At 42.7% G+C, this 13573-nt stretch overlaps 1 protein-coding gene across 2 annotated transcripts in view; it reads right to left on the bottom strand.

The window, feature by feature from the left end:
• Nucleotides 1-587: 587 nt before the first annotated feature.
• Nucleotides 588-13573, bottom strand: part of LOC106545379 (collagen alpha-2(VI) chain) — a 66044-nt gene continuing 53058 nt past the window's right edge. Inside the window, exon 28 of one of the 2 annotated variants that reach the window (XM_087716671.1) lies at nucleotides 588-2426. In XM_087716671.1, the coding sequence (XP_087572797.1) occupies nucleotides 1819-2426 (608 nt within the window). In that variant the 3' untranslated portion in view covers nucleotides 588-1818. Of the gene's footprint in view, nucleotides 2427-11144; nucleotides 12128-13573 lie in introns of those variants that run through there. The other variant, XM_087716672.1, reaches the window with a different exon arrangement.

Here is a 13573-nt window from a genome sequence, read left to right as displayed (position 1 = left end):
CATTCCAGATGTATACATGGAACATTGAAAGCTGATGGCACTTGGCTTCAATTAAATGTAGCAGGAAATCCAGAAGAGAATCCAGCAGAATTTATTTACATTATAATGACATCCATTTTTAGTGAGACTCCTTCCTTGGGAGTAGAACAAAACTGGCACAGGAAGACTGGATGGCATATCTTATCAGTACAAGTAATCTTCCACTTATAATCAATCCATTAGTTACGACAGACCACCCCAAAATGACTTACGACCCAGTTTCAAAGTTCAGTCTCACCCCCTTCCCTGGTGCTTGACAACCAGTGTGCACTTATGGCTATTTGTAGTAATCTGCAATTTACATTTTTGCCAGAAATGGACTTTACTTCCAGTTTCCAACAAAAACTGCCTCATGGAGAACAAAGAGTTTGCTTAAAGACCATGGCAGTCACTTTATGACAGCTGTATTCACTTAATGGCTGCCATAAAAGGTAGTAAAAATGGGTGGATCATATAGTGAGTTGCTTTACAACCATGACTTGCCAGGCTCAATTACAGTCATAAATTGATGACTACCTGATTGGCAGGGGGTGTCAAACTCAATTTTATTGAGGGCCACAGCAAGATTGGGTTTGACTCGGAGGACTGGGTGGGGGTGGCCATGGTAGGAATAGCCTTGGTGGGTGTGACACGGAGCTGCACCTCTATAGACATGGTTTTATAAACTTATAAAAATAGGGAGGCATACATTTCTGTGATTTTGTTTTTTAAATATGTACTTGACCTACTTGATCACTTTATGAGAGAGAGAGAAATCAGATCAAAAAACTGACTCCATAGGAAGACTAGAACTATAAATTGGCATAGGCCATGGTAGCAGAATATGCATACCTGAAAGGTAAAATATTTTACTTTTCCTCCCTTTTATAACCTTCTGAGACAGGACGGCTTACTGGACAACTCTGGAGGCCCTATTTTGGGCCTGGAAGACCCCCTGGAGCACTCTGAAGGCCAAAAGTGGTTGCGGGGGGCACCCCCCACCTATACCCAATTTTTGCTAGCAGACACACTGCAAGCCAGTCCTTTGTTATTTCCAGACTTGCCCCACAGGCCAGATAGAAGAACCCCCTGGGCTGGATTCAGTCTGTGGGCCTTGAGTTTGACACCCCTGCTGTATAGGAACAAAGCTTCTTTTCCTAGATCTTTCTAAGATGAAATAGCTACAGATATCTTTGAGAAGTCCATTTATTACATGCATCATCATACAGGAGGGAACATCCAATGTTGCAACCCTGTAGCAAGTACATGGAAAGAAAGCAAGGACGACTAGGTGTTTACAAACGGAATAGACCAAGTGCAAGATCGAGCACTGATAAAAAAAATTTTTCCTGTTATTGTTTCAACTGCAAAGTATCTCCTTGAAAAAAGAGGAAATGTTAGCATCACCAACAAGGCACGATGGAATTACCCGTCTACCAGTAAATAGATGAGTAGGAAATAATGAGAGAGGAGGTAAGATGGATCCTTGGGACAACTGGAGATGATAGTTCTTTATGCTTTATGTTGAATGCAGGGTTCCTCTATTCAGCACCAAAAGTATTACAATATAAAGATCTTAAACAATGTTTTAAAGCGTGAAAAATGATACTGTGGTGTTCTGTAGCTTCCTATTATTTTGTTTTTAATTAGCACCATAAACATTTGAAATGAGCCTACCAGTTTTGAATATAAAAATAAATTCCCTTGAAAATTTGTGCCTGCTACCTTCTGGCAGCATACTTTAGTTAAAAAAACATGTAACAATATAGAAGTTTAAAAGCTTTGTCGTCTACCTCACAATTAACAGATCCACTTAACAAATCTATCAAAGAAGTCAGGCTGGGAGAGACTTAGGTAGTCCTTCTCCCGGAAAATGGCTGACCGGTCTCCTAGACTGATTTTTAGCAGGACATCCATGTCCACATCACTGCCTACAGCCACAGCTGTGGGCATAACATTCTGCTTCTTCATGGAATCAATTGCCTCTTCCAGGTTTTTGTTGCTTGTGATGCCATCTGTAATGAAGACAAAGGACAGCTCCGCATTACGCCGAGCCGCCTTCTGCCTGTTTTGTGTGTTGATGACAAGGTTGTTGACAGCGTATATGATGGCAGACCCAATATTGGAAGAGGAGTCCAAATATTTGATCTCAGCTAAACGATCTGTGATGTGAGTCATATTATATGTCAATGGGAAAACTATGTCATGTTCATCCTCATTTCCATATTGTAGCAGGGCAATGCGCGCATTCATATCGTCACTGTCACTTCTGGCCAGGGTAAGACGCTCAGCCACTGCTTCTATGAAACCATGGGCCCTGCGAAAGTTCTGGCTGCCAATTCTTTCAGAACCATCCAGGAGGAAGACAATGTCAACTGGACGCTGTGTGCACTGGGCAACAGAAAGCTCTATGAGTAGGGAAAGAAAACAAAACAATTAGGACTCTAGAATACATAACTCAAAAAGATGGGGAAAGGATTTCATTCGATTCTGAGATTCTAAGACTTGAGATCAGGTGGGGGAATGCTTACTCTTTTCTCATCTTCTCCCCCCTATAACATAAACCTATTTCTGTAGCACCATAGGGACACTGAGACTTTAAACTCTGAGAATGGCAGAATTTAAAAATCAATTGCTGTGTGGAGTGGAAATCCATGCAACCAAAAAGGAAAGTACAAACTGTTCTAGCTGGGAGAACGCAGATGGACAAACAGAAGTGGGCCAGGACTTCAGAAAGCTAACAGCTTGAATGCTAACAGGTTGCCAAATGCGGCACTTCACAATTCACGCATCTCAGCTAACTGGCAACAGCTGAGCCCCGTTTGACAGCTCTTTATATATATCGGCTGTCAAACAGGTAACCAATCAGGAACGAGGACAGCACCTCCTAGTAAATGGACCAGAGGGAAAACTATAGAACATAGCACTCCTTGACACTTAGAATACACATGCATAATCTTCCAAGTAGCCCGGGCGGCGCCGGACCCACTCTGATCTTCTCAGTGCGTCTCCGGCCGCCATAGTGGGAAGTGCACTCCCCGTGGCTGGTGAATCCGCCAATCTGGTCTCCGTCGACGCCGTGGAAGTCAGCAATGCTGGAATATCACTGGGAAGAACAGGTAAGTTTATGGTTGGTGTTTCTACAGTTCTATTGGACCACTTGGGGGAAAGAGACCGAGACTGTGGACTATGTTCCCCAGTCTCGGCTGGAGTTGACTGCGTATCTGGCAGGCGCTGTTGCTGATCTGCTATGTTGAGGGATATTTGTCTAGCCCTTAACTGATTGATATGGCATTTCCATACCCTGCAGTCCCCTATCTCTACCAGATAAGAGCACGGTCCTATTATCTGTCTGACTATGCCCGGTAACCATAATGGGTGGCCATAGTAATTCCTGGCATATACTGGTGTGTCCACCATAAACCCCCTGAGCTGACTATGTGAGTCCAAAGGCCTTACAGGGGCATATTCGGGATGAAGCCTATCTAACGTAATCCTAATGTGCCAACCAATTAACAGCTCTGCTGGGCTTTTGTTGGTTGTGGTACACGGAGTGGCATGCTGACACAATAAGTATTTGTCAATGTCCTCCTGCCAGTTGATGGGACCGAACCTCGCTAGCGCCTCTTTTGCCGTTTGGACCGCGTGTGCCACCAAGCCATTAGCAGCAGGATTGAAAGGGGCTACAAATGTGTGGCGTATCCCTAACTGGGCAAAGAAATTGGCCAGTATGGCAGCAGTAAACTGTGGCCCATTGTCAGATACGACCAGATCTGGTAACCCATGGGTAGCAAGTACCCAACTTAACACTCGGATTATCGCTGGGGCTGTGGTTGCAGACATTAAACACACTTCTACCCATTTTGAAAATGCATCAACAATTACAAGAAAAGTCTGGCCCTTAAAAGGGCCCGCTAAATCCATATGTACCCTGGACCACAGAGCCCTCAGTTGTTCCCAATTCTGGACCAGGGCCCTGGGACAAGCTGACTGGGATTCCTGGCACTGGGTGCAGCCAGAAACCCACCACATAGTGTCTTGGTCCACGCCCGGCCACCAGGCATAGCTCCAGTGACTTCATCTGGACTATGTCCGGGTGACCCTCATAAAGCGTGTTAAGTACAGAGTCTTGAAGGGAGGCCGGAATGACCACTCTGCTCCCCCACAGGAGGCAACCTTGCTTGGAAGACAGTTCATGTTGTTGGGTAGCAAATGGCCACAATTCGGCGCTGAGTTGGCCTGATAGCCAACCCCTTTCGGTCCACTCCAGAACCTTAGAGAGTAACTTGTCACGGCCCGTGTGCTTAGCCACATCAGCTGCGGTGATCGGCAGCTGCATGTCATCAATCAGCAAAACCGTGGAGGCTGGCACGGGTCTTCCACTGCAATCGGTAACGGGCATTTGCTCAACGCATCCGTGTGGCTAATGTGCTTTCCCGGCCTGTAATGCAAGGTATAGTTATATGCTGCCAGGAACACAGTCCATCTGGAGAACCGGGGAGACAGAATTTGAGGCATCTGTCGGTCTCCCACGATGATGCCCAACAGCAGTTTGTGGTCAGTCACTAAGTGGAAATGACGGCCACAAATATAGGAGTGAAAATGTTTCACCCCTGCCACTATAGCCAATGCTTCTCGATTGAGTTGGCTATAGTTCCTTTCTGGCGAAGACAGGGTGCGAGAGAAAAACGCAACCGGAGCCTCAAGTCCTGATGGCAAACAGTGACTTAGGACTGCGCCGACCCATCACATGCCAACACTAAAGGGAGAGACTCATCGCATTGCAGGAGAACACTTTTGGACATGAGGAACTTCTTAGTTTTAAAAGTCGCGGCTTCTTTCGCCCCCCCCCCCCCCGCCGCCCACTTCGCTGATCTATCTAGCAATTGGTGGAGGGGTTCCATCAATGAAGCCTTGTGCGGTAGGAAAATGTTATAAAAGTTCAAAAGTCCTAGGAAAGCTTGTAATTCAGCTTTGGTGGTTGGCGTCGGGGCTTGATGAATAGCTTGTACCTTGTCAGGCAGGGCTAGGATGAATTCCTCTTGCATCAATCAAAAATCCCAGAAATTCGACCTGTGGCACTGCGATCTGGCACTTGGTTGTTTTAAGCTTCAATCCCATGTCTCGGAACCGGTGAAGGATGGTAAGGAGGTGGGCCAGTAGATCGGGTAGGGAACGTGCCGAAACCAGGATGTCGTCAAAATAAGGGACGACGCCCGGTATTCCCTGCAATCGCCTTTCCATTAAATTTTGGAAAAATCAAGTTGCACTTGAACGCGCCCCTATGCGTGACAATAGTCTGGGCTTCAGCAGTTGCCTCATCCATAGGCAACTGCTGATATGCCTGAGCTAGGTCTAATTTAGTGAAGATTGTCCCCTGCTGCCCCAGAGAGTGTAGCAGGTGCTGCACCACGGGCACCAGATATGTGCTCTGCTGCAAGGCCCTATTCAAAGTGCATTTAAAATCAGCGCATATGCGCACAGACCCATTACTTTTAATTAGGGTCACAATAGGTGTTTCCCAATGGGCATGATCAATGGTTTCTAATACCCCTTGGGCCAGTAATTTATCAATCTCCGCATCTACTTTAGGCTTTAACGCGAAAGGCACCCTGTGCGGCTTAAGCCGCCACGGCGGGATCTGCGGATCTAAGTTGAAAGAAATTGGTGTACCTTTATACCTTTCCAACCCTTCCCCGAAAACTTCGGGGAATTCCTTAATCAGCATGTCTAAATATGGGGTACACTGTATCTGGTCAATTCCCATTATTCTCAACCCCAGGGCCTCGAACCATTCCAGCCCTAACAGATTGGACCTTTCACTACAATTAGCGGTAACTTTTTGCAAAATTGCTTAAACTGTACCTTACAAAAATATTTTCCTAAAACCGGAATGGAATTTCCTTGGAAATCCCTTAGGTTTAATAGGCATGGTTTCAATCTTGACTGAAGTAAACTAGGCACGAGCCTTTTAGCAAGAGATTATGGAGACAGCTGATCCTGTGTCTACCTCCATGGGGCAGGACCACCCTTCTAATTTGATCGTGATAAAAATCTTTCCCCTCAGGCTATGGGTAATTTGGCCAACTTCAGTCTCTTCCCTGTCCTCATGGACAGCGAAACAGGGCTCCCTTTTCCTAAATGTCGGACCCCTGCCGAGTTTGGATGGCTTCTTATAATACTGACTACTGCAGAGTGTGTTGCCCTCTAACGCGCTAGCGCAAGGTGCAGCCACCCTGCAGGCCTTGGCTAAATGGCCCCACTTCCCACAACGGAGGCAGACTGTATTTTTAAAACGGCACTCCACTCTATTGTGTCTACCTCCACACCCAGGGCAATTACTGGGGGTAATAGGGGGCTTACCCTGCTGACCTCTGGCCTGCTCTGCCTTCAACCGGTGGACTTTATCCTCCTTGGTAGCCAACTCATCATTGGTGATATTTTCAAGTGGTTTTCCTGTGGTTTGAGGTTTGGAAAATCTTTGAATTTCCTCCGTTGAGCTCGTTGACAGTTCCATCGCTCTGGCCTCATCTACAGCCGTCTGTAAATCTAATTCAGGCTTGGCCAGGAGGCGGCGCTGTATGTGGAGGTCTCTAATATCCCTGACAATCTGGTCCATAAGGACATCATCTAAATCCCTGAAGTTACAATGTAGAGCAGTGGACTGTAATGCAGCCACATACTCGTTAATTGTCTCTCCCTCACGCTGGCTCCTTCTGTAAAAAGCATGCTGGCGCGCCGTGTAGGAAGGTGTTGGGGTGTAATGATTCCTTAGTTTCACCATTAACACATCCCATGACACAGTGTGAATGGACTGCGGAGCCACTAGCGTATCCGCAATATTAAACATCTCCATGCCACACAAATTAAGGAAACACGACTTTTTTCGCTGTTCTGATAGATCGGTATAATCGTTGGCTTCTAAAAAGCATTTAAATTGGGAAATATATGAGTCCCAAATTTCTGTGGCCCCGTTAAAAATGGCTAATGTATTCATTGAAGCCATTCTGAGGTAATGTTTTCTCGCTTCGTCAACTAATCAGAGGCAGTCTTCGTAGTGAATGAGACACGCTCGACCTCTCCTCGAGTGATTCCCCTGAGGGAATTCAGCTCTTGTGACTCAGCTCGTAGATTAGTGACTTTTATCAGCTCTGCCTGGACTCCGCCTCAGCATCCCATCCTCGTCGCCAATGTTCTAGCTGGGAGAACGTGGGTGGACAAACGGAGGCGAGCCAGGACTTCAGAAAGCTAACAGCTTTAATGCTAACAGGTTGCCAAACGCGGCACTTCACAATTCACGCATCTCAGCTAACTGGCAACAGCTGAGCCCTGTTTGACAGCTCTTTATATATACCAGCTGTCAAACAGGTAACCAATCAGGAATGAGGACAGTGCCCCGTAGTCAACGGACGAGAGGGAAAATTATAGAACATAGCACGAAGAAGTTGTATATTTAAAAAATTGAATGTCTTTGCTGGGCCATATGCCCTTAGCCCCTTAGTAGTTAGGGTTTTAACTGAAGAACATTTTGACCAGTATATTTGTTCGAAAAGTTGGTATTATTATGGCATGGAATATATAAAACAATCCAAGTGGTAAAAATGGTTAATTTTGATTAATTTTGTGGTGTGCTGCATTTATTTTTAAAAGCATTTAAAATAGAGGAGGCAGGAAGACAGATGTAAATACCATACAGCCATTAACTTTTTCACCAAAAACTCTGAACTCCCCTGGGTTTAAAGAGTAAAACATAGGAAAGGGGCATTGTTTATGAGGGTGGTGACTATATTATCCAAATTCTTTAGTACAAAGAATTTGAGGAACTTTGCAAGCTTCTCAAATTCTCAAATAAGAAAGGAGTGTATTGGGAAAGCACTACAGATAGGCCTTGTTTGCTGGCTGTTTGCAGTTACAATGGTAATGAAAAAGTAATCTTGAGACCAAGTCTCACATTTATGATCATAAATATGGTGGTACAGATCCGTAAAGCAGAGGAAAACTGAAGGAAGATCATAAGCATAGTCAGAGTTTCACTTAGTGACTACTTCAGTTAATGTGTTGCTGGTCCCAATTGTGGTTGCTAAACAAGAATTATATTTACTTGGAATAATGCCTAAACCTAGCTAGATTTTTGTTTGAAAACATTTATTAAAGTTACAATAAATAATACTCTATTAGCCAAGATTTGCACTTTTTATTAAGATTTCATCTCTTTTGCTTTCACATATGAAAGCACATTGCACATATTGCTATTGGCATGATTAGCAAAAATGACAATAACAAAAACAGAAAACATATTATAAACCATTTTATGGAGAATAAAACTTACTGGCTAAATAAATTAGTTACAAACTTTTACCCAAAATAAAGCATTTTTGTACACTAATGTCTCCTTGGGAAGAGCACTGTAAAAAGTCCCTAAATATTTCATTTGTTTTCTGTTACATCCCAACTAAAACACATTTACACAGGGGATAAGGAGATTTCTTGAGGTTCCTTACCACTGGCCATGAATTGCCAAAAATTGTTTCAAATTATTTCTAAGGTCATGTAAGAGTGTGATTGAAGCCTATGTTAGTGGAAGTAAACAGAATAAAACCAATGCATAACTCTACACACAATATGACGGTGATCAGGCAAGTTCCTGAGCATGAAAACTAGTTTCTGAGTGGAATTTTCTTCAGATTGAGCCAATTTATAAGGAGGGTATCAACATTTAACCAATTGATGTAAACGATGGACAAACATTTACAAATTAATTAGATTATGTACTTCTCCCATTTTTTCCAATTATTACTATTTCTATGAATGCCAGGAAACATTATCAGGCATAGTCTGTACCAGCAAATTTATGCCAAAAGAGAGGTTCTATTATTTTTGTGTATTTTGTTGTTCAACTGCCTGTGCCAAGTCTTTCTTTAAAGTCAGTTTTGGCCTCCTTACCCATTACTCCGTGGCATTATTACACATGTTGATTTGTAGCCTTTTTTGTTTTGGCCTGCTGGCTGAGTCAGATGTTATTTGAAAAATGCAGGTCCAGGGGTAAAAGGGAAAGCCTGTAACACATCTATCTCTAGGCTTTCCTCCAAAATAAGTGTGAATTCATATTCTTTTCCTTGTATGTTTTGGTCCACTCAGACAGATTTCTTAAAAGTTGCCACCTGTATTTTTAAGACTAGCAAGCAATAAGAAATGCTATTAGCATAACATAAAATGTTAAAAGAAGAAGGATAACTGGGAGACAATAAGAAATTGAACAAATAAAAAACAGAGAAAGATTGAATTAATATAGATTTCTTTTTAGCTTCACCATCCTACGGTTCATGCCTTGAAACTAGAATCCAATCAATTCCAATTATCTTCGCTATGGTCTTTGACAACTCCACACTATAAATAAGGTCATTATATTAGTACATGTTCTGGTGGACCACCACTTAATTACGAGCCAGAGTGTACAATTAAATAATAAAATAGCTTGTCTCTTGGGATTGTGAATGCTCTATCACTGGAGGTTTTCAAGAATAGACTGGACAACTGTTTAATTGCTTTTGTGTAAGGTTCCTGCCTTCAGCAGGATGTTGGACTAGAAGACCTTCGAGGTCCTTTCCAGCCCTATGATTCTATGTACCTTACACAATTGTTGAAGGCTGTGAGAGTTTTCTGAGTATATGCCATATGGGAACGGTCTTCTGAAGTGAGAAAGAAAACTCCAGAGCCTGAGGTTTAACATAATATCTCTCAGTCTCTGAGTTAATCTACAATATATGGCAGGTGTCAGCAGCCATATAGACTGCCTCCAGCATATTATTGGAGGCCCTATATTTCTGGAATTTCTCAGAAAGGCAGTGAATCTTCAGTAGCTTCAGGTTTGGTGTGAAACTGCTTGGTATCTAATATAATTTTTTTAAAAAAATTTGGGTCCCTAGCCTTACTTATTCTTAGCACAATTTTTTAACATGCTTAGAATAACTGCAGATAGTGACGTATGACCAGAATTAAGGTCATAAGTCATGGCGGTTGTTAAGCGAGGCTGTCGATCCTGATCTTCCCTTGCAGTCATTAAGTAACCACATGGATCATTGCCTGGAGCATGGGGTGCACTGCAGCACCTCCCAGCTTACACATTGCCTGCCCAAGTTCTTTCAGGGATTCTCTCACCGCAAGGGAGCCTTTGCATTGTTTCCATTCCTGCTGGGTCACACACACTTTTGGGCCTCTTCCCCTCCATCATGGCTCACTCCACTTATTTTTTCCAAAAATTACCTTTGGGAAAGAGAAGCACCTGATCTGCTACATGCCCTTCCTATATAGAATTGCATGGTGCTGTCCAGAAGCAGGTGCCATTTCGGTTGTCATTGCAATTATTGGGTCATTTGTGGATGCTCCCAAAATGATATCTGCTTCTGAGGACCATCTGGATAAGAGGAAGGCCCAAGAGACCCAAAGGTTGCTTGACACAATTCAGCAAATAATGGAAACCATTCTATGGGATTACCTACTAAATTATCTACCAAAGCTCTTGGATGTAAAAGAAAGAGTCAGACAGATAGGCATTTACAGGTAATTAGTTGGCAGAAGAATGGACACAAGATATTCACCAATTCTTAAAAAGCAGTTAGGGTTAGACATATGATGGTCATGTCATGGTTTCAGAAAGAGACAAACATTGAACACTTAGAAACATTCCATATAGCAATTTAATTGTAAACATTGTGTTCTAAATACTATTTGGGAAGTCAAAGAGCAGAATGTTGTCACTCTTCTTAATCTGGATTTTTCAAAGTAAGGATGTTGAATGTTTTCTGGAGGGGAGCCCCCATTGGTCTGGATTCCAAATATAGCAAGCATTTCATATACCATATTAATTAAAATATAGGTTGCCCTTGCTTGACTTTGGTAATTGGGACTGTTTTACATTTACAACCACATCATTTAGTGATGGTAATTGGGACTGGCAATTCCATTATTAAGTAATGTGGTTGTTAAGCATGACATCACATGTCTGTGCCAACATCTGATGGCAGTTGCAACTGTCCCAATTGCTGTTGAGCCAAATCCTGCACAGTTGCTTGATTTTCACTTGATTGTCATTTGCAATCTCCTGTCAGCTTTCCCACTGACTTTGCTTGTTGGAAACTGACAGTGAAGGTCACAAATGGAGAACTCATGGCTATGGGATGTTGTGACATCATAATTGTGAACCAGTTACCAAGTACCTGAATCACAATCATGTGGCTGTGGGAAACACTGTAATGGTCGTAACTATAAGAATCTGTTGTAAATCCCCTTTGTGGTCATTCAATGAGGACAACCTCTAAAAATTAATTTCTTTACTCTCTGGCCATCTCTTTAATGCTTCCCCTGTTTCTTACCAGTTGATAACAATCTCTTGGGATTGACAAGAAGATTTTTGCAGGTGTGTGTGTGTGTGTGTGTGTGTGTGTGTGTGTGTGTACACCATGATCTTAAGAGTCTCTGCTTTAGCAAATATGCCAATCTTTCAGCCCAGACAGGTTTTAAGGTAAGGAATTAAAGGATTACACTCTCCTGCCTTCTGTGTGTTTTTTTCCTGGAGATGCAGTGGCTGGAAACAATTTTTGGCCAGGGGCAGGGCCAGGGCACTGGTTATTTAAGTAAAGCTGCATGTAAGCCTTAGCCACACCACAGCAGACATTTGAGAACATTCCTATTCTAAAAGCTTCTTTGTTATAATCTGGAATTAATAAAAAGTAAAGGAGAAATCCTTCAGCTAAAAGGGCGGTCCTTTTAAATATCTTTGAGTTCTGTAGGCCAAACTATAAATTTATTTTTGTCTTAGAGGCAAAATAATCATTTCAGCAAAGTCCTATTACAGTCTCTGGATCCCCCACAATTTCTCTGTGCACCATTTTAAAAGTATCAATGAACAAGTCCATCCACTCCTGCCGCTCATGTCCAGTGGCAAACTTGGCTTTTTCGGCGGTATAGGCCAAGGTGGCCACCAGTTGGGTATACATGCTGGGGTCCTGGATCTCCCTCGTGGAGTTCAGGAACTGGGCGATCATAGGTTTGGTGCTGGGCAAAGTTATCTCGACCTCCACAGGGCGGAAAGTAACTGCGTACCTCCCATCTGCAAGTGAGTGTCAAAAGAATATTTTCAGGGCTATGCTGTGATTTCAGATCCTGCTGGTTTTATATACTGATAATGGCGCTGAATTGCTGGCCAGTGAATTTGGTAGTGAATATGGTAGAGCCTAGACAATACCTTCCCCAGAGCCCCGTATGCTATAGTTTGTCAGGGCCATAAAAAGTCCTTTTATATCTTCCAAGGCATTTTAAAATAACCTTAGTGCTTTTAAAACTTCATATTGTTTATTCTGCTGCTGGTTTTAATCTGATCTTATGTGCTGCAGTTATGATTTCTTTGAGATAATGCAATTATTGGGACATTTAAAAGTTAACAAGCAAAAATAAACATTTTAAAGCAGCCAAAATTTCTACTACTATTTAAACATGAGCACTACATATAGATATTTAGCCAGAAATCCAAATAGCAGTAATGTTAGTCTGTTAAGCACAGACAATGAAGAATGTTCCTTAAATATTATCAAGAGAGTGATGAAATTTTGTGGACCACAGTAAATGGACTCTAGCCCACCAGCACCCATGTCACAGGTAGGCAACAAGGTGCCTATTGGTGCCAGGCTGCCTATAAGACCCTTTAAGAGACCAGCAGACCCTGAATTTATAGTAAGTTCCAGAAAGTTCAGGTTCAATTCAGCTTGATTTGATTTTTATCATGGATATGTTAATATTGATTTGTTGTTATGTGTCTTTTTAGTTATTGTATATTACAGAGGGTACATGTTTATGACAGGCATTAATATGATGAGTAAACAAGGCTGAAAATGTGGTTATTTGATCAGACTAATGTATTTGTCTCCTGCCCAGGCTGCTTTCTACTGAACCCATACTTGATTTTGCTGTACAGTGCTGAATCCTTTGATCCAGATGGGGAGCACCTTATGCTTCTCAACTGATGCCCCATCAGTCTTTTCTATTCATTACAAAGAGACGAGGAACTATCCTGCCATTTGGTTAGGACCAGAACGATGGCGACAGCATAAGAGGGAAGCGAACGGACAGAGAAGCAGTTAAAATCGGATCTTGTTACTATTGCTGACAACCCAAAGAGGAGAGCAACGCGAAACTGGCAGAGAGGGTGAGCTGGAAAGAAGAAGGCGCCGGGAGGGAGGCTGTTTTTGCAGTTCAATTTTGCCAAAAAAGAAATGGAGCAGAGATGCTGAGATGCTGAGTTGGAAGGGACAGCCGGAATAAGCTAAAGGAATTAACCACAGTGAGAACGAAAACCCGACATGGACAACAGGAGTGGAAAATAATATTTGCGGAAAAGATTTGAAAAGTTCAAAGAAGAGATTGTTTAACAGTCAGGTTGGTATACTGAGTTCCTTTTCCCCCCACTCACTCTTCCTTCTGCTGCTTTGTTGAACTTATTAAGTACTTGATATTTATTTGCCTTGGAGCTTGGAACAGTGCCAGAGATGATAGATAGAGG

Source organism: Thamnophis sirtalis, unplaced genomic scaffold (genome assembly GCF_051295495.1).
Source record: "Thamnophis sirtalis isolate CommonGarterSnake01/CBP01778 unplaced genomic scaffold, rThaSir2_p1.2 scaffold_5, whole genome shotgun sequence".
Classification (NCBI taxonomy): domain Eukaryota; kingdom Metazoa; phylum Chordata; class Lepidosauria; order Squamata; family Natricidae; genus Thamnophis; species Thamnophis sirtalis.
The sequence above is the reverse complement of the archived record's forward strand: the minus strand, read 5'-3'. Positions and strand labels throughout refer to the sequence as shown.